Source organism: Gymnogyps californianus, chromosome 1 (assembly GCF_018139145.2).
Source record: "Gymnogyps californianus isolate 813 chromosome 1, ASM1813914v2, whole genome shotgun sequence".
NCBI classification, from domain to species: Eukaryota; Metazoa; Chordata; class Aves; order Accipitriformes; family Cathartidae; genus Gymnogyps; species Gymnogyps californianus.
Genome location: NC_059471.1, coordinates 124,263,237 through 124,284,308, shown reverse-complemented (window position 1 = coordinate 124,284,308; position 21,072 = coordinate 124,263,237). Strand labels below are relative to the sequence as shown.

The 21,072-nt window shown below is 39.7% G+C and overlaps 1 protein-coding gene across 1 annotated transcript in view; it reads right to left on the bottom strand.

Moving 5' to 3' along the window:
* The window catches only part of IMPG2 (interphotoreceptor matrix proteoglycan 2), a 56,618-nt gene that overhangs the window by 10,922 nt on the left and 24,624 nt on the right, over positions 1-21,072 (bottom strand). The window contains exons 6-13 of the mRNA XM_050912618.1: positions 19,070-19,099; positions 13,921-13,967; positions 13,369-13,460; positions 9,977-10,138; positions 6,988-7,046; positions 5,562-5,579; positions 3,283-3,527; positions 2,564-2,646 (exon numbers count right to left, since the gene is read on the bottom strand). Of these exons, the coding sequence (XP_050768575.1) occupies positions 2,564-2,646; positions 3,283-3,527; positions 5,562-5,579; positions 6,988-7,046; positions 9,977-10,138; positions 13,369-13,460; positions 13,921-13,967; positions 19,070-19,099 (736 nt within the window). The remainder of the gene's footprint in view (positions 1-2,563; positions 2,647-3,282; positions 3,528-5,561; positions 5,580-6,987; positions 7,047-9,976; positions 10,139-13,368; positions 13,461-13,920; positions 13,968-19,069; positions 19,100-21,072) is intronic.

Here is a 21,072-nt window from a genome sequence, read left to right as displayed (position 1 = left end):
AGGAAGAGTCCAAATACTTTTCAGTTTGAAATTCTACTCCTGGTTGAAATGTGGGTGAATTAAACTTTCAACTTCATTCAAACTGCATTTGAACGCTTTGGAAACAAGCCAGTTAAGGTATTTTTATTAAATTTTTTGTCTACCTGTACGGATCACATTTTTATAGCCAGTTGTTATGCCACCACAGTCTCCTCACATTTTTTAATTTATATGGTAACAATCAGTTGAAAAGTATATATACCATATAGACATGTGCTCCGGCAATTATCTTTTTTGGCAAAATTGACCACTATAAATAAAGCTGTGAAAAAAGTTACTGTGCAAGATTAGAAACAAATCACACATATAAATTCCATAAAGAATGAATAAAGGCTACCAGCAATAGCTTCTCAATGCAATTTTTTTTATGTGAGCATTTAGTTGCCAAGGATTGCACTTCATCATTTATTTGAATGTGGATAGATGTTCCTATGACAACTAACATTATTCAAAGATTCTTGTTACAGTGCAATATATTACATTAACAAGTTTAATATCATATTGGCAAGTTCTGGTTTTCACTAATGTCTTTTGAAAGGCTTACAAATATGACAGATGACTGCAAACAGAGAACCCTCTCCCTGATTTTCCATTTTCTGCTGCCAGAAAGGCATTGTATTCAGCAAGCCAGAGCATTCTACCTGTTGCAACTCAACAGAAATAACAAAAAACCCAGATTTCAAAAACTAGACTTGATTTTTTCTTCACTTTTTGAGAGAGCTGTAAAACTCAAAGAAAAGAATTAATGATTAGTTGGTACCATCTGCTAGCAATTAGATGGTGAAGTCATGATAGTCCCACATTATGTCATGAGTACGTATGATAATACAAATCCAACTTATTCTCAAATCAGCTAAGAAAAATAATAGCAAAATTCTTTTTCATAGGTAACAATTCTACTTAACAGTATCTACTTGAACCATAAAGGTTTGACATCTGTGGAAGTAACTGACTAATCATTTCAGCCTTGTTTACTGTTTAAGCATGTTTATGATTTTCTTAAATTTATCTGAAGTTACTTCCCAAATTATCTGTGTATTGCAGATTGTACACAGCTAGTTTTTTGATATACTCAGTATCTTTTACATAATTGGAGTTTTTGACTGAAGGCTTAGAGGACAATATTATTCATAGTCCATGATTAGAAAAACGTAACTTCCAGAAATTTTTCTTGTACACACTATTCCCTAAAACTGGTTTAAAATTTATTATTGCAAAGCTACCTCTACTCTAAAATTTTCTTGCCTGCACCTCTGTCAGAGTATCCACAGATAGAATGTAAAGATGGCAGAATTCTTTGTCTTACTAAAATAAACATCTGCAACATTTTAATCTAGTTAGGTAGCTCTAGTAAAGAGAAAGCCCTTTCCTGAAAGTTAACTTAAATTCACGTTTATCCACAACACGCTTAAGCCATTTATGGCAAATCCATATGAATTTGCATTTTAGACATCAATGATTAGCTTTTAAAACTCAGGGAAAACTGGCATGAAATTAAGGATATTATACCTGTGACCGGTCTAACAACAATATTTGGGTTCTGTGAAGTGACTACAAATTTTGCTTCCATAAAGATTTCAGAAGTTGGCCTGAAATTAAACGTGCCTGTGTTCACAACATTATCTCAATGAACTTAGCAAAAACCTACCATCAGGCATAGGTGGACCTGGATTTTGCGGCACGAACTGAGCTCATTTCTTCTTGGAAGGCACATCTGTGTTGCACAACAGAGTGCAGAGCAGAAACCTACTGGATAAATCCTTAAGCCCAGACAATGCTCCACCATTCAGAAATTCTAGCTGTCGGCAGAACTAATTGATTTGATCTCAGTGTCACTGGCACCTAACTTGGTACCTCTGCTTAAAGCCTCTTTACATTGTACAGACATGGTCAGGGATACTAAGTCTCCTGTCCAATGGGGAACTTTGGTCTATGTCCTGGGTTGTTCCAGAGGTAATCAGAGGAGATAAGTACAATTTCAAGAGGAAAAAAAAGAAACCACTGCCTATTATTTTTCTGTGTTTCTTTTGCTGGCATTAAGGGGATGGACATAATTTTAAAACTGAACTGAGAACTTTCAGTGAAAGCAATACAGTAACAAAAGGAGCATATGAAACTTGCCATTTTCTCTCTTCTAGCAGCCAGCTTTAGTGCTTACATCTATTTCTCACTTTCCAAAGACAGGCAGTATTGTGGGAAGAATGATGTCTTCAGAGCAATTTACAGTCTAAACATTATGAAAAAACAGACAAAGGAAGCCTAAGAAGCAAGGCCTGGCTGTACAGCCAGGAACACAGTACTGCCATGTAATGTAAGATGATCATAGAAAACTGTTGTGCAACAGGTATCAAATTATCAGATGAGAGATTTCAGAGGTTTTACTCTAGTGTAAGGTGTGCCTTCATTACTACTTATTCTGCATGAACAAGAGGATAGAGAAGCTCTGGGTGCTGGCTGCCATTCCACCTTGCTGAGTTAAGTTGTTCAAATGTGTCCAAAGGCCACCACACAGAACCATACTCACATCGAACTCCGGGCGCTCCAGCACAACTGGATGCTCAGTAATCCAGGATGGGTCTTCTGGTGTAGGGTGTAGTATTTCTTTCACTGTGGAAATATAAATACTGGGGATCTAAAGGCTGTAAGTAGCAGTGTGAGGAAGTTGTTTTGGAAGACTGACTGAAAAACCCTCCCTCATCTCAGATTTGTGAGTAAAATCTTTTCAGAAAGTTTGCCAGAAAGATTTTGTTTCTGGAAATGCCCCCAGATCACTGACAGGAAGTACAGAGAAAAGTTGAGACCAGAGGGGTGGACAGCACTCCTCCACCACCTCTATCTAGCAGGATCCTTGAATATTCAAAATAAACCAGGTATTTCCTTTGTGCTGCTCAAGGGCAATATAGGGCTACTAAGCTGAAGGTCATCTTGGTGCAACATGCATTGTGAACCACAATTCCCCTTCTATTCCTGTTAATTTTTGGAAGTATTACTGAAATTGCATACCACAAACCTTGGTGTCAAAGAAAAAAAAGAGGCTAATCTAATGGATTAAGAATGGGATACTACTGCTAATGACTTGACCTGGTTAAGATCAGAGCAAAACAAGCTACAACACAGTTGTTTTTGTTGTGTCTTTTTAATTATTCAGAGGGCAGCTGATTAATTCACTCATCTGAGATTTATTTCATAAATTTATAAAACTTCAGATGTGTGGCCCACCGATGCATCCTAATTAATACCTACCATTAGTAAGCTGGAGAGAGTTAGGGTCTAAAGACAAGGAAGTGTTTTCAAGCAAGGCGTTTTTCTGGAGGATTTCAGCAATATAATCTCGGAAATCACTGATGGTGTACACAACTGTTGGATTATCCTCTATGCCCATAAAGGAGTTGTCCTCCACCTTGTTGGAATGAAGGTTAATCAGGTCCCAGGTGGCATTGCTGATGGGTTTTCCATCAAACGTAACAGCATAGCGAACTTCCACCCCACTTCAGTTGTACAGAGAAAGAGAACACAGATGAGAGATGCAAGGTTTTCCAACGTATAGCAAACACTGTAGTATTTTTTTTTCCCAAGAACCTGTGTCAATACCCTTTTTTAATATAAAAATATATTGCTTTAAAGGATTCTAAATAAAAACAATGTAATTCTTTTCACACTTGTGTCTGCCTGCCTGTGCTTTCCACCACTGCAAAGTTCTCAAGGAACAGGCTACCAGAACCTGACATCTGGTCTAGTCCCAGCCCTGTATTTCTGTCAGTGAATGGCAGACAGACCACAAGCAGACCAAAACGTTGGCTTTCTGCCAGCATTATTAACGGGCCCACCAGCATACAGTGGTGTGAGTGATGATTTTAAGATCATGCCAATGATGGGAATGGCTCTGAGGTACAAAAACAGCCAGGAAAAACAGGCTGTATATAGTAGCAATCTACAGTAGCAAGAGGGAGCCCTGATCACTGTCACTTTGCAGTGTCAATCTGCTTGAAATAATGTCTTTAATAGCAATAAAATGGTATTTAATACAGCTTATACTTGGGAACATTTTTCTAGACTCATTTGATCATTTATGCTTTAAGTTTTGTATCTATGTACAGCTTAGCTTTTTTCATATTAACTCTCCTCCATTTTCTTAATTTTCTTTTCCTAAATACGTCTGAATGTCCTTTCCCACATGACAGCATAGGCAGCAATCAGATTTACCATACACTGGGCATAAGCACAAGGGAGCTTTAGCAAATATAACATACTTTGGCTGTACACAGGGCACAGCAAAAAAATGAAGTAATCTATGAAGTGTTAGAAGAATGTGCTCCAAAGACAGGTTTTCCTCATTCCACAGAGCTGGACTGGATTGCTAAAGTAATGGCTCTGTTCAGAGAAGTCTCTAAAGCCCTAGCGCCAGATAGAACAAAGACATCATCAGCAAACACACTGACTAAAACCAGGAGCCTGCTGGAGTTTTGCTGTTGGCTCTATCATTGAAATGAGCCCACCATAGGCTCACCATGGGCACTGACTGTCAGCAGGGGAAATAAAAAAGGACAGCAGTAGTGAAAAGGCACAGCGAAGATGGAATACAGTATGCTCCTCAAAAGTAACATTTAGATTTAATACAACTGTGCTGTCAGTTGCAGTTAATAATTCCTAACTAATAGCTATGACACTCTCATCTGTCTGGAAAGGGCTAAAACATCTGGTGCTTGGAACACAGCCTTTGTGAATAGTTGCATGCATCTTAGCCTGCAGAAGTGCATAGTAGCAGAGGATAGCTTTAAGTCACTATTGTTTGTGAAGAGATTTGTGTTTTCTAACCTTTCTTCTAAAATGAAAATGCTCATTCTCTGTAAAACTGTGGAAACTGTTTATGCTTTTGCTGAGAAATAGACAAAAGAAAATAATACATCTAGTAAGTTAAAGGCTGCAGTTCATTTTTTGTCTTGTGAAATTCTTAAAATACTAAAGGAGGAAAATTTTGGATGCTTAACCTGCATATGTCTGACAAAAAACAAGCCCAGACTGATTCCATCTTCTGCTAAGGAACGTTTATAAAACTACTGCGAAGATGTGCAGTACTTCTGGCCTTGAAGTAGCTATGTCAACTGCCTTTGCTGGAGAACTATGGTTTTCTTACCTACTTTAATTTCTGTAATAATTATCATCCCATATCTCTTCAACACTTTGCTGCAAAGTATAAAGACCTTGAGTCATCATTAAGCAATTTTGTTTTCTTCACAAAAGAGACTCCTATACACAAGTTAGCCCAGTAGCTGACTTGTGTTTAGGAAGATTTTCCCCAAGTAGTTTTTTATGATTAGGACTTAAATAAGCAAATTAGGTTTATCTGTAATCAAAACAGATCAGTTACTTGCAGTTTCTGGTAGAACCCCCTCACGTAATATTTATGCTGCATAACTATCTCACTCTGGAGCCAAAACTACAAATCCTCAAAACAGTGTCCTTCAGCTAAACATGTTTTTCCATCTGTATTATGACAATATCTATAAAAAAGTTGTCTTTACCTGTCCTCTTCAGGAGAGCTGAATATAGAAACAAAACAAAACACAACAGCAAAACCTGTTAAATCAATGTTACAATTTCCTTTAAGTCTTCTAACTTTAACAAATTTGCTTTGATATTCTACAGGGCACACAAATTTGAAAAAGCATACAGCAAAATAGTTATAAGTTGCATAATTATTCTGCTACATAAAAAACTGTTCTGCTTTTACTGAACCGAGATATTTCCTATTGATCACAATGAATCAGCAGAGCAGAGCCATCTCAACTTATTGCAAATAACGCAGTTAAATTGCTGTCAGTACCAAGAAAATCAAGGCTCACTAATTCTACCTAAAGGTTTCGTTTACAAACACGTTTTTTTGTCACGCACAGCAGAGCACAGAGCTCTGGTACTTTGCCAGAAATATCAACCTTTTATTTGTCTTCTCAAACAAACCAAGAGCTTGCAAATGTATTAGACTGCAGATACCAAGATGGAAGGTTTTGCTCCCTTCCAGGCTGGAAACTGAACACAGTCTAGGGTTCCAACCATAAAACCTTTCTCAATATAGCTCCTTTGTTACCTGCATGTATTCTAGCTAGAATATTCCAGCCAATAAATTCTAAGAAACACAGCTTACAAAGTCTCAAAGAAAACACAATTTAGATTAACTCATGAACAGTCTCATTACATTCTGAAAGTTATATCCAGTCGTTCAAAAAAAAAAAATCATAATTTGTGATCCATGTACCCCAAAACTCAGACATCAGATGTTTGATGCATAATATGCAGGATCCCCTTTTTCCCCAAATTAACTTAAAATGTCATTCTGAAGCACAAATTGATTTGAGGAAAGTAGTCTTTAAAAAAATATTTAGAGGAATAAAGATAGTTAAAACATTGCATATCATTTATCAAACTATTCACCCACCTTTGCTTTGATCAAAGGGAGAAAGACCTTTGCATATCTCAAACACCAACCTTTAGAGTCATCCCAAATTAACATTAAGAAGTTGAAAAAAAAATTTAAATACACCACATTTTTCCAAAAAGGTTTCTGTGATCTTCCTTTTTTAATACTAGAACATGTCAACAGTACTGAAGAAGTATCAGATACTAATTTTAAATTAGAAAAGATTTCTTTTAATTTTAGGATAGAATCTTGAATAAGAATGCCTCGTCTTAAAATCAAGGCAAGCATATCATGTGAGATCCTCTGGTGGATGCCAGGAGCAAAAAAAGAGATGATTACATTTACATAGAGTTCTGTATTTCTATTTCAACCTCTGTATATAGAGGTACCAAATATGAAAGCACTTGTTCTTGGGTTAATATATCCTAGGAACTCCCACACACGTCTGACATTCTTTCAAGTGTGGTGCTAGCACATTGCACCATCATACATGATCAGTTTCAATCACCACGTATGCATCAGTATCTTTTTACCTGTAATCCAGGACTTGGATGTTTTTGTATCCAGGTAGTCCTTCAAATACACTTTTGATCTATTTTGAGGGGAAAACAAAAAATTAACACAGATTTCCTCCACCCTACTCATTTAGTGAAAAATTAGGAAGTATTCTCAACATTTTCTAAAAATGTATCTGAGCTGTTATATCTAACAGGAGAAAAAAGGTTGAATATTCTCTCTCTTTATGGAAGAAGAGTTTTTGTGACATTTTTTCATTATTAGAAAAGGAAAAGAAAAAGTACAAAGAACAAAATCCAGCGTTCCCCAAGAACTGTATAGAAACATTCAAAGGGGGGAAATTCAAACAGACTCTGCAGAGATCTGCACTGCCCATAGCAGACTACATTCTTTCTCTTATTTATGCAGCACAAACCCTTCTCTGCACAAAAGGTTTCCGTTACCTCCCAAACCTCTCTGGATTAAAAAGAATTCAGGAAAATACTTTGGACGTAGCAGCCTAAACAAGAGGAACAGCAGCCACTGTAGGAACAGGGACCTCTTAGACTCCAGAGAGGCACTAATGCATTACATAGTGCAAAACATGGCTCATCTCCACTGCCCTAAATATACAAAGGGCTCAAGAGTGATTGGCAGTGCTACTCAAAAAAGACAGCTGGGGGCAGCAAAATGGCAGTACATCCAGGCCTAATTCAATAGTCAACTGTGTTATACGAGACAAAAACAAGAAATAGAATATTGAAGGTTCATGCTGGTTTGGGTTGTTTTTTTTTCCTCCCAAAAGATCCTTGCCAGTTGAGGATTATCTTTTACTCCTCAAATTCTTCTTCCCCTCCCCAAACTCCCTATTTTTAAACCATCTCTGGTGAGACTTAAACAATCGAAGTGCTGCCGACTTTCTTTTTTTCAAGAGCTTCTTTATCCAAGCACAGAGAAAACCAGGCAAGGGATCAAAGGAGTGGAACATCCATATGCCAGGTGGACTCTGTCCCATCTGACATTTCTTCCACACACACACACTATGGCATTGCTACTTGGCCACACAACTAGGAAAATTAAGATGTCTAGCCTACGCTAGCAACTTGTGACAGTTGTGGTGATGCTTTTTGGCTGCAGTGAAGAGTACATCTCTTTCCCATCTGGCCCAGGATCTGGCACAGGGTTAGCCCCAGTAAAAGGGATTCAACAGAGAACCCCAACTAAATGGGACTAAGAAGGAAGCAAAGCTAGAGAAAAGATAAGCCTCATGGTGCGGTGCTGTATGGCACCCTAGATGCCTCTCCCAAGAGAAAGGAAAGACAAACTCTCTGCCCCAAGAAAATGATGGTAGTAAAATTACGATCATTATAGACAAAATAAAAAAAATAATGGAAACAATAGGGAGAGGAAAGTTAGGAGACAGAGGTATGATCATATTTTAAATATTCATTTGTATATTGGTGGGCCAGTAACTTTATTTTTAGCATACAAATTAAAAGATTAAATTTTAATTAAAATTAAATTAACTTGAAATCAAGATTTAATAAATCATGCATATATGTGTATATGTATATGCACATATGTATTTTTTCTTTGAAGTAGGTGCCTAACAATCTAAACCATGGTTCATTCCCACTGACTCCAATGGGATTTAAGCATGGGTTTAAGAACTGGCTGGAGGGTTTTAAAATGTGCTCACATGCACTGCTGATTCTGGGCATAAATGAGGAGCAAGAGTTGTCTTGGCAGCCTAGATTTCAGAGAGTATCTCACTGCAGTGCACAACAATTCACTCGAAGAAATGTTGCTCCTGAGCAGAAATAATGAATGAGTTCTGCTGTTTGCAACTTCTTCCAATATCCCCACCTATCACCTACTCTGTATAGACAGATTCTCTAGACTGATGCCAGAGTTTCTTCTACAGTCCAAAATCTGGACACTGTGTAATCATTAAGATATCCTATATCCCATTTCAGTGCTCGGCGTCTGCAGGAGACCCAGAGCATGCCCACATAGGCAGATGCTGATGGACCTGTACACCTTCTGCCTGCACTCCACATTAATGCTGTGCTATACCTGAATTACTCGAGCTACCTTCCAGCACTGCCTCAGCACAGGTTGATGGCTCTGAACTGCAGTCGATTCATGTCCTGCTATTTGAGAGTGCAGGCAGGCTGGTTTGCTAAGACCCTCAAATTATCTTTTTTCATTCCCCAGTTTCAAACCAACTACATTACAGAAGAATTCAAACTGGACAATGAGATTAGAAAGCACTGAAATAAACTCTAGGCAGACTGGTCACTAGAGAGATGTTAAATGTATCTTTAAGATTTTCAAGTCCTAAAACTTTTAAGAACTAATGAAGTTGCATCAAGAGGCAAACAAGAATCTTGTCACTCCTCTGAGTTCAAAAGCTCTACTGCAGTAACACTGACAGGGAGAGGTACTGAAAAATTCTGAAAGGATGGTAAGGCCAAAGTTAGCCCTGGTAGAAATAGGTCTTTAAGAGGACTAAAATAAGTGGAAATGTTTTTCATTTATTAATAACATCTGGCTCAGTTTCTTTTGCTAACACAAGGCAAAGTAAACTAAGGAAATCAGAAAATGGGGGGGCGGGGGGGGAGAGCAGTCCCTCAGAAAGGTCCCGTTTAGAGTATGTCCCCATTCAGGGGTTCAGCATAATTTCCTGATCCTCCCAAAAGCATACTTTTACCTCTTTTACCTGCAAAAATGATAGCAGGCTATTTAATGAGAAACACAAAAAGAAAACTAGAGTAATTGGTCTTTGGCAACTGGTATGCTATACACAACATATGGCACTCCGCTACTTCAAAAAGGGTAGCATGTCAGACAGAACGGTGTATTCTCATAGTGGCTGAATATTTTCCAGCCTGCCTCAGGCAACAAAAGCCCTGAGCTGGTTCTGCAGAGCCCATGAGAAAAAGGCACTCCTAACACAGGAGCTACGTGCTACTATTGCTTTGCAGAGCCAGCAAAAAGAAAAAGGAAGTTAGGGAAGGTAATCACCTGAGAAATGAATTGTTCAGAAAGCAGTTGATGCTTCCCAGCAGCTGGGTCGCTCAGCTCCTCACTGTACTTTTCACCAACAATCAAAATGCTGAACTCAATCGTCTGCTCAGTTACAGGTCTCACTAGCTTCTCATCCTGCTTCTTTATCTCATTATTGATCTGGAAGGGAAGGAAGAAGGGAGAAAACAAGAGGTGATTTAATGCCTTTTTTTGTTTTGGCCTTTGGTTTTTTCCCAAGAAATAAATCCTCCTTACTCACCACAGACCAGATTCCTAACTAACCTGGATTTACTCCATATAAAAAGCATCCCTAGATATGTATATGTACATATGGTCTGCCATCTGTCAACAGCACACTACAGTCCTAAGCTTGGGTCCAAACATCTTTCTTATGTGGGCCAGAAACTTCTCCAGCTGCTGCAAACCTGAAGGTTTCTCTGGCTTGTGATGGGGCAGAAAACCTGAGCCCTCTCCATAAATGCTGTATGGACAGGAACACCTCAGGGCACCATTGGTGGGCCACACTGATGGTCACGGATATACTTAACGACATGTGAAAACTGCAGTCCAAAGCACAGCATGCTGACTTGAGCCATCAGCACACGTTTGCCTTGCATTATATGGAGTGCTCATGAAGCCTCAGGGACAGAGGCGGCAACTAACGAGGCAATCTACTAAGCAAGAATATTTTTTGAGAACTCTCTCATTGCAGGTAATTCTATTTTCCATTTGCACATCTTTACTCTAGTGTCAGGCCATCTAGTTGACCTCAGCTACAAACAGAAATCCAGTTGTGTGGGATGTTCATGAGGCAATTTAAAGTGCAACTATGGATACACGAAGAGCTCACTTGAGCCCAGTCAGTGACAGGCTGATCTACCCAAAATTTACTCATTTATCACAAGGATCCTACTTACTATTCCACCTGGAAGACAAGTTACCTTTGCCAAGTTCTATTCAGAACAACACCCTGTGTTGTTCAGCCTCAGTAAGTGAAGGATACCCCCAGATACACAATGGAGATCTGCTGAGCTAAAGTGGTGGGCTTCAACTGGCAGGTCTACAGTTGCCCAAGAAGCCCTGCAGCAGTGGCTGTGCAATGCATCAGGGAAGCATGTAGCTATCATGGCTGCCACAGGAAGCAGTGAATTCCAAGTTTTAGTCTAATTTGAATGATTGAGCAACACAGGAAGAACACTTTCTGCTTAGTTCCCTAGTATTTTACAACCAGCATACTATTCCTTGTGGTATACTGAAAGACATGAGAAAAACCAGATCTTGTTTCATGGTTTTGTTCTAAAAAAAAAAAAAATTGAGATTTGTGGGGGAGGGAAGGGAAGGCTGGCTTAAGTTAACTTTAGCCAAATAGCCAAATGTCTTTGGCTATTTACATGCAGTTGTTGCTTTTTCCCCATTAAAAAGGAAAAAAGAGAGCCAACAAAACAGACCTTTTCAGCAAAACTGCAGCCTGCGTTATGTATGGTGCAGGAAATGGAAAAACCTTTCTCCAGAAAGTTTAGCTGCCAGCAGTAAGCGACTTATACACTGTTTAGGGACCCTCTAAAAATGTTTAGTTAAATTCTCTTCCTCCCCTCCATCCATTTTTTACCAGATAACTTTGTTAAGGACCATAATGACTGGTACACTACTTCAAGCTAGTTAGCATTTGAGAGATACGTACTTAGCAGGCGTATATGTGCTGCTACTATATGGCTGTTTGCAGCGCCATGTAGTTTCAATCATTTATCAGTCCCCCAAAACCAAAAGTACAGTCAATATATGAGGGCAGAAGATGAGCTTTGCTCACTCTTGGTCTTGTAGTCTGCAATGCATCTTGGCTGCACAGACCAACGATGAGGTGTGATGTAACTGTATAGAGTGAAAACGCCGTAGCAGCAACAATCTAATTCTGGTTTTTTTCTGATTTACTGAGTGGTCCTATTCTCTGCTCAGGCAGAAATACTTCAGGCAGTTCTGTTTCAAAAAAGAATAATGGTGTACATGGGACCAAACCACAAGTGTTCTTGGTACATAATATAAAGTCAGACCCTGGACTGGAGTCAGAAGCTGTCTGCCTGTTTCATATTCAGTATTTATTCTTGGAAGCACAATATCAGAGCTCCACAGTCAGCCCTGAAAGGTCTAGAAGAAAGTACAGTTTGGCCCAGCTTTGTTTCATGGCCATACTAGGTTACAGAACAGTGCACAGTTAAACCCAGGACCATAAATCAGCTTCCACTTATATGCAGCATGTGCACCTTTGTAAGCTTCTCAGTACATCCACTGAGAGTTTCACGTTTATAAGAAAACAAAAGCCAGCTGATTCATACCACTGCAAAATTTTCTTCAGTCATGTAGGCCCATGAATATTGCAGTTGGATTCTACAGTTTGGGCTTAAATTTTAATCCAGAGGAGCTGTTTCCTGGAAGCAAATACTTCCCTGGGACCTATGTGGTGGTCAGCACTTCTGAAAGCCAGCTCACTTTTACAGAGCCATTTTAAGTACTTGATGTAGGCTTCCCTGTTGTCGTGGTTTCAGCTGGGATAGAGTTAATTTCCTTCTTAGTAGCTGGTACAGTATGTTTTGGATTTAGTGTGAGAATAATGTTGATAACACTCCGATGTTTTAGTTGTTGCTAAGTAGCGCTTATCTTAAGTCAAGGACTTTTCAGTTTCCCATGCTCTGCCAGCAAGCAGGTGGGCAAGGAGCTGGGAGGGAGCAGAGCCGGGGCAGCTGACCTGAACTAGCCAAAGGGGTATTCCATACCATGGAATGTCATGCTCAGTATATAAACAGGGGGGAGTTGGCCAGGAGGGGCGGATCACTGCTCAGGCATCAGTCAGCAGGTGGTGAGCAATTGCATTGCGCATCACTTGTCTTTTCTTGGTTGTTTGTTTGGTTTTTTTGTTATATCCCTTTTCATTACTATTATTATTATATTAGTAGTAGTAGTTAGTATTCTATTTTATTTTACTTTAGTCATTAAACTGTACCACATGGACCCTCGTAACACTACTACAGCAATTTAAGGTGTATGGTGTTTCCATAGGAATAATAATGCTCCACATTCTTCTTGGAGCTCTCAGAAGCCCTAGGCATTCCTTGTCTAGTCCTATGTCAATAGCAAAATCCTCACCTGATAGCTCAATTGATCTGTTCTCTCTCACTGTCAGGGAAGCAGCATTGCAAAGCCTCTGCAAATGAAAACCTACCTACCCAGGAAATTATGTTAAAACTTTCTAAAGTTCATGCCCTGTTTTTATGAAATCTTAATTTGTGTTAACACACTATGCTAACAATACCTTTAAGCACTAGGAAATGCAAATGACAACAATATTATTTAGGAAAGGCAACAGAACACTGAACCAAATGATTGAAAACACTCACAGTAGTGCCTGCATCTTCGATCTCATGGACGGTACCACCCACAGGACTCTCAGCAGAGATCTCATGAGGGGGAGGAACATGGGCAGCTGCATCTGAGTTTGAAAGAGAGCAGTATTTTTTTGTTTGGGTTTTATTTATACCCATGTACATGTAGATACAAACAGAAGCAGTTCAGCAAGCATAAACCAACAGTAAAATTGGATTCCTATTCCCATCATCATGACAGAAACAACACAGGAAACACCTGAAGAGCCTGAGGCAAAGTATCAAATACACTAATCAGAATAAAATGCTGATGTTCTAAGTAGATATATTTTTGGGAACGTGAAGTTAAGTGCAGTAAAAAGTGCACAGAACTAATTTCTCAAGTAGTATTTTCATGATTCATACAATAACAAAATAATGTCAGCATATAACATGATCTCCAGATCACAAACAGCATTATTTGAGATGCAAAAATTCACAGCTCTTTCTGAAATCCAAACACCATCGAATTTCTCAATTTTCTAGTAATTCAGAATCAGCCTTGACAGGAGTTAGATGAAAACTGACCTCTCAATGTGGTAACATCAGCATCCGAAGCTGGAGTTGGAGTCCCACTACTGCTAAATAAAAATAAAATCAGAAATTGAAGTTGGACATGGTGAGATAGATTTCTTAGGTTTTGATTTATCTGTGATTCTGCTGCCACGCCAAAAAGCATGTTTGCGGAAGAAATTTGTCATGGTTCTACTTTGCTGATAACTTCATAAAAATTAGGCTCTGCAGCATTTCAGTTATCTTTTGCAACTTAGATACTGGGTCACTTGCATCACACAACACATCACGTGCCCCTCTGGGTTGCTAACCTCCTTATATTCCAACTGACTTGGAGTCCCGCCCAAAAATACATTTTGCCTTCTAGCAGTTCTGTAAAGGAAGCAAATGTGAAGACCAGAGATAAAACGCAAAGATAACCTGTAATATTCTATAAAATGCTCAGTTTTTAGAATACTCTCCACTGCACTAAAACATGATAACTGTACTGAAATCACTGCAAGAAGATGGGTTCTTTTCATCATGACTTTTACTCTGCTTATTTGGAAATCTTCAAAAGGCATCAATTTCCAAATCCAATTATGGCATTCACACACACATAAAACAACTCTAGGCCAAATGTGAAAAAGAAAAACATTTCAGATAAAAATCAGATGAAGACTGTCAGCCTGAAGAAAAACTAACAGCTTTGACATGGCTCTTACAGTAAACCCAAGCTCCTTGGGGCCAATTCTGTAAGCCCTGAGCAACTGTCAAGTTACCAAGAGTGGAAGACACGCTCTGATAGAAACAAGTCCTTCCTGAATGAAGAAAAAATTATTTTTCAGGTTTGTTATATTTTTAACGTATAAAGCCCAATCTGTAAGATTGGAAGTTTAAGTGCTGGAGAGAAACTGAACTTCAGACTTCAGAAAATCATTGAAGTTCATTGCATTGAAATACTTCTCACTTCTAAAGGGACTCCTTTTTTATTGGTGGTCATATTTGTGCCATAAAATAAGCATTGCAGCAAGGAGTCTTCATTGTAATATATACAAACACTGACACTATGTGAGCCATGGTTCCTAGCCTTGCCAGGTTTGATTTTTGATTCACATACCAGATTACTGGTCTTGCAGTCTGTCCTCAAGCAAAACTCCACTCAAAGTTGATAGATATTTTGCCTCCTTCAAGATGTATAATCAGTCTCTGTATCGCTCCAAAAAACAAAGGCTTCCAGCACGTGCTGCTTTTGGCTGGGACAGAGTTATTTTCTTCATAGTACCTGGTATAGGGCTATGTTTTGGATTTGTGCTGAAAACAGTGTTGATAATACAGGGATGTTTTCCTTATTGCTGAGCAGTGCTTACACAGAGCCAAGGCCTTTGCTGCTTCTCACCCCACCCCACCAGCGAGGAGGCTGGGGGTGCACAAGAAGCTGGGAGGGGACACAGCCGGGACAGCTGACCCCATCTGACCAAAGGGATATTCCGTACCATATGATGTCATGCTCAGCATATAAAGCTGGGGGAAGAAGGAAGGGGGGGACGTTCAGAGTGATGGTGTTTGTCTTCCCGAGTAACCATTATGCATGATGGAGCCCTGCTTTCCTGGGCATGGCTGAACACCTGCCTGCCGATAGGAAGTAGTGAGTGAATTCCTTGGTTTGCTTTGCTTGCGTGCGCGGCTTTTGCTTTACCTATTAAACTGTCTTTATCTCAACCCACGAGTTTTCTCACTTTTACCCTTCCGATTCTCTCCCCCATCCCACTGTGAGGGGAGTGAGCGAGCAGCTGTGTGGTGCTTAGCTGCCAGCTGGGGTTAAACCACCACACAGCACCAGCCAGACAACCAGATCCAAAATTACATACTAAAGATACCGGGGCACGAGCATATGATCAAACATATGATAGTTTGACTGACTTAACGTCTCAAACACTGTTACTCCCCCTGCCTCTCACAGACATGTAACACTCGCCAATAAACAGACCTGAAGACAAATCTGATGAATTTCCTATTTAAGTCAAGAATCTTTTCACCCATCCTTTCCCAGGAGGCACAGGCTAGTCCTGCGCATGATGATTAACTATACCAAAATATAGTACGTTCAGGGAATGTTAAACTGACAGGGTGAGATCTACATAACAATTATAAAATATTAATGAAAAATAAAATAATCTCCAGATGAACAAAGCAGAAGATACTTATTCAAGAGTTTAAACAGTACCTTCATGTATTTTCTTGAACAACTAAAGTCGATGATCTCTATGCAAGCTTTGAAATGTACAGTTATTTGTGTCTGCTTCCATCTCGTGGACACTGGTACCTTTTTTCAGCCAGCACAGTGCAAGGTAACTCCTGATTCTTTGACAACCTCAGTGAATCTTGGAATGATTTCCAAGACTGGAAAGCCAAATTTTACTAGCAAGTATAATTTAGACAAGATATCCTCTCTTATTCTCTCTGCCATTGCCATCACATGTATAAAGAGTCACAAGTAACTCATTCAAAAAACATCAACTTCTTTCTGCTAAAAAAAAAAAAAAGCCAACAAAACCCCACATTAAAAGGATTTAGATTTTCTTCAGAATGCTGGTTATGTTTTACAGGGATTTAGTTTCCTTACTTGTTTATCATCTTAGAACTGAAAAAAACCCTATTGCTTAATTATTAATCGGTCAGATGAAATATTTTTCAATTAAATTCACCTAACTCCAAGGATACATTAGTCTTACCAATTTCAATAGGCATTAGATTACACCTACACCAGAGTCCACCAAATTACAGCATCAGTAAATAAAGCATTTTAGTGCATTATGTTTAATGATGCTATGTTCAGAAGCAAATATGATTCTTCTTTTCAGGAGAGGTGAAACAATCTGGGATTTTACTTATTACAAACTGTTTAGTGTAACTAAGGTCAGAATAAAAACTCAGCAAAAGCAAAGTGATGTGCAGTGAAACAACTCTGCTACAGGATTTGTAATGTTCTATTCAGCTGAAGTACTCAAACCCATATATAAACATTAGCTGAGCCTTGTATCAACCTCCTGTTCTTTAGAAGGGGACAATGAGAAGCATGGCTTGCTGTGGTAGGCTCTGAGCTCAACCTGAGACACACAGGACTTGATCCAGCTGCCCACAGGTCGGTGCCTAGCATACTTTGAGGGGCCTCCAGCCACTCCCGACCTCCAGCTGCTGCCCCAGGAGGCACAGGTCAGCCACAGGTCCCACGTCATCCTTGCCAGCCTTCTGCAGATGTGTGCTGTAACTCAGGGCATCTCAAAAGGACCTAAATGACTTTCTGACCAACTGAATTGAGCACCCAGTTCTGTGGTGGATTAGCCATGGCTAAGGGCCAAACGCCCACCCAGCCGCTCTCTCACTCCCCCTTCTCTATGAGACAGGGGAGAAAATAAGATGAAAAACCTTCTGAGTCAAGATAAAGACAGGAAGATTGCTTACCAGTTACCTCCATGGGCAAAACAGACTCACCTTGGGGAAAATTAAATTAATTTATTGCATATTTAAATAGGTTTGGGTAGTGAAAAACAGACAAACATTAAAATACCACCTATCCTCCACCCTTTCACAGGCTCAACTTCACTCCTGACTCCTCTACCCGATGTGGGCTCTGCAGGGGCAGCAGTTCCTTCAGGAAATGTCTACCTGCTCCAGCACGAGTCCTCCCTGGGCTGCAGGAAATACCTGCTCCACCATGGAGCGCCGCCTCCTCCTCCTCTGCCTTTGACCGTGGTGTTCCCTATGCCGCCATTTCTCATCCTTTTTGTTCCCTCCTCCTCTCCCTGTGCAGTGTTTTTGCCCTTTCTTACACACCTTACCCCAAGGCACCACCGCCATGACTGAGGGGCTCAGCTGTGCCCTGCAATGGGTCCATCAGAGCTGGCTGGAACCAGCTGTACCCAGCTCAGGGCAGCCCCGACCTCTCCTCACAGGGGCCGCCCTGCAGCCCCCCGCTGCCAGCACATGGGCACCCACACCCAGTACAGTTGTGTTTGCCAATGTACACACAAGATCAATTTTAACTAAGGTGCTTGAGTTTTTAAAGGAAAAATCCTCAAAGTAGACAAGAAAAAACAGAAAGAATGCTATGGTATAAATCACACTTTCAAAAGAGGAGCAGTTCACAAATGGAAAAGCCTAAAATGAGCTTTCTAGAGTAGAGTACTACTTCTAGATTAGATTACTGGTTATAGATGTATCAAAATAAAATTCTCCAAGTTTCAAAGGTCCCAGAGGACTCTCTCTGTCGCTGACTCAAATGAGCGGCAGCTCTCCAACAGGGTGCTTCGGTTAGTAACGTCAGCTTAGGCACCGGGTTAGCCACGTGGTGGCAACCACAGACCAAACCGGGCCATGGGGCAACCGTGAGAGTGCTGAAAAGCAACGTGAGAGTAAGGCTGCTGTCATCTGAGGCGTAGCAAACCCATCACCTTAAGCAGCAATAGGCCACGCTCTTTGTCAAGGCTGGGTAATATATTCTTACTGGCACTGAGGGGCTTTTAAATACAAGCCCCCAAGAGCTAATCAATTTTCTGACAAAATTCCAGCTCACAGCTGGCTGAAAATTAAAAGCCAAGGGCTTAAATAACACCTAGTTAAAGCCTAATCAATCTAACCAAGCAAGACCAGTCAAGTATCAAATTTGGGCAAATTAACAGTTATCACTTTTTCTCAGGAGGATAAAAATACTGTTTTAAGAAACTGTGCTACAATCAACCTCAGTTTACGCACAACATCGTTTTTTCATTGCTTTACCAAAATGGTGACGTTTGCTTTCTTTTCGCCTCCATTTCTTTTTGCCTTCTACTTCCCCTTAACATTTTAATTTTTCAAATGCCCACTTTATTAACCTCCTAAAAAAGCAGCAATAGCACTAGGTATCTCTAAGGAAGTCACTCAAAATGCACATGACAATGCATATACTGATTTGCCTGAACACACTGCTCTTCAAGGTAAACACAGATTCAAATTCCCCTTCAGTCACACCATTTAAAATATAAGGGATTTTTTTTTTTTTCCCCAGGATTAATCCAGGGCCCAGGCCTTATTTTTAAGTATACCTACACAAGCAAGCCACTCCAGGTGGAGGGACTATATTCCAGCAAGAGCTTATTGTGAATTTGAGACACATACATATGAAATGTAATTTCTATCGTCCTACCTGCATGAGCGATGCCCTGGACCACCTTGGCTGAGCAGTAAGCAAAATATAAAAACATACACATATGTATGGAGAGGCAGGACGGAATATACACAAGCAGATGTCTAAGCACCAGAATGAACAACACTGCACTGTGTTTCCTTGGCAGAAACAACCGGTTTCAGATCACACAGCTCTGTTAGACACCAGGATCTAGGCAGGTGTAAGACAAGACCCATAAGGGCCTCAGAAGTTGATCTGAAGCAAACAATGCCTATGGACAGCCTATACATATTAATACAGCAAACACAGCTCACAAATACAGCCTATTCCCCTTTTTCAAACCCCATGGTACCTACTTCTGTGTGACATCAGTCATATCAGGAAAAGACTCCATAGGTTCCAGTCCACCAAAGCATATACAGAGTCCCATTGACTCATAGGCAACTGCAGACCCTAAACAAGTTCTTTATGTGCAGCCGTACTGTGTTACTAAGGAGAAATACCACTCTGGACCTGTCAAATGGGGCATTGGTAATACCATTTCAACCCCCATGAAATTTTATAAAGGTATTAGTTACATTTTTTTCTACATTACTCCTCAAGGATTAACACAAACTCAGCTCTGTGGTTGAAGAAGGTAGCATCTTCAGATTTGTACTACACGTTCTGGGCATCCATCAGTTTATAAATGATTGATATCATTGTTTATCAATGTGAATGTCCTAAAGTCTGATTTGCTATGTCAAGCATTTATTTTTCTTAAACATTATTATTTCAGTGCTCATATTGCACAAAGAAGGGAAAATCATTTTATGGTCCAATTTTCTCCTTTTAAAATATTTTAATCACACGTCCTTGAACTAAGTAACTATGTGATTTCAGAAGTATTTTTATGAAAGTACAGAATGCAAGACTGAGCCTTGTGTTCAGATTCTTTTCCTTTTAAATTGTACTTGCATTTATCTTAATTTTCATTTAGGTAGTTCTTGAATTTTGACCTCTTTTGGTTTTAATTAAAGCAGGACAAACCTTTCATATTTGCTACCTGACAGTAGGGAGCACAAAAGAAAATACACAACTGAAGAGGAGCAGTGTGGAACTCTTCACATGGGGTAAAGCTGTGCAGATGCTCAAAAATTTCTGAAACGAACAATATCATTGCCAAGTCCACATGCAGACAGTAAAGGAGCTCAGGTATGTTTCTACTTCACCGCAGGCAGAACTGCTGAACTGTTGAAATGATCCCAGTACAGAAGACAAACTCGCTTTCTTTCATGAAGCACATTTAGATAAATGGTACAAAATTTGACTTGATACATCATCAAGCATTGCTGCCACCACCGATGAAACATGGATCCTAAATTTGCCAATGTATTTCAAAGCTGAGAACATGGACAGAACAAAGGAGGTCCGGACATGATTTACTGTGACTAATTTCAGTGAGTCCAGAAACAGCAAGTACCAGTCAGAAAGGACACATGCTTCTGTTTATTTCATTGGACATTAATAGTCACTTCTGAAGAAGTGAAAAAGTAGTGCATTATATTCGTGCTTTTCAACTATCCCATACTCCTTATCTTTTCTTCAGTACGTTATTGTGCATACAGCACTAAAGCAAGGCTATGACATAAAAGCTCTAGTTTTCTACTGCAGCAATTTTGTGCTACTCTTTTGCCTTCAGTTGATTCTCAAGATCTGGCTTTTGACTCCCCAAGAATTAGACAAAACAACTGTCCTATTGTCATGAGACATACTCCAATATTAAGAGAGCAAAATTCATTATGCAAAGTTCCAATGACCTACTGAGTAAATCAATCATTAAAAGTCTTTAGCTGATGTAATGCTTCCACACTTCCAACTGGGGCAAAACTCTACAATATCCACTGGGCTGCTCTATACACATCTGGGTGATGTCCCATATATTACTTTTCCTTTGAGGTTTTCTCCTCAGCAGTACTTAGTTTAATCCCTCAGTTTCTTAAAAGGCTAGGCTAGCTGAGCGTTTAAACTACATAAATGCA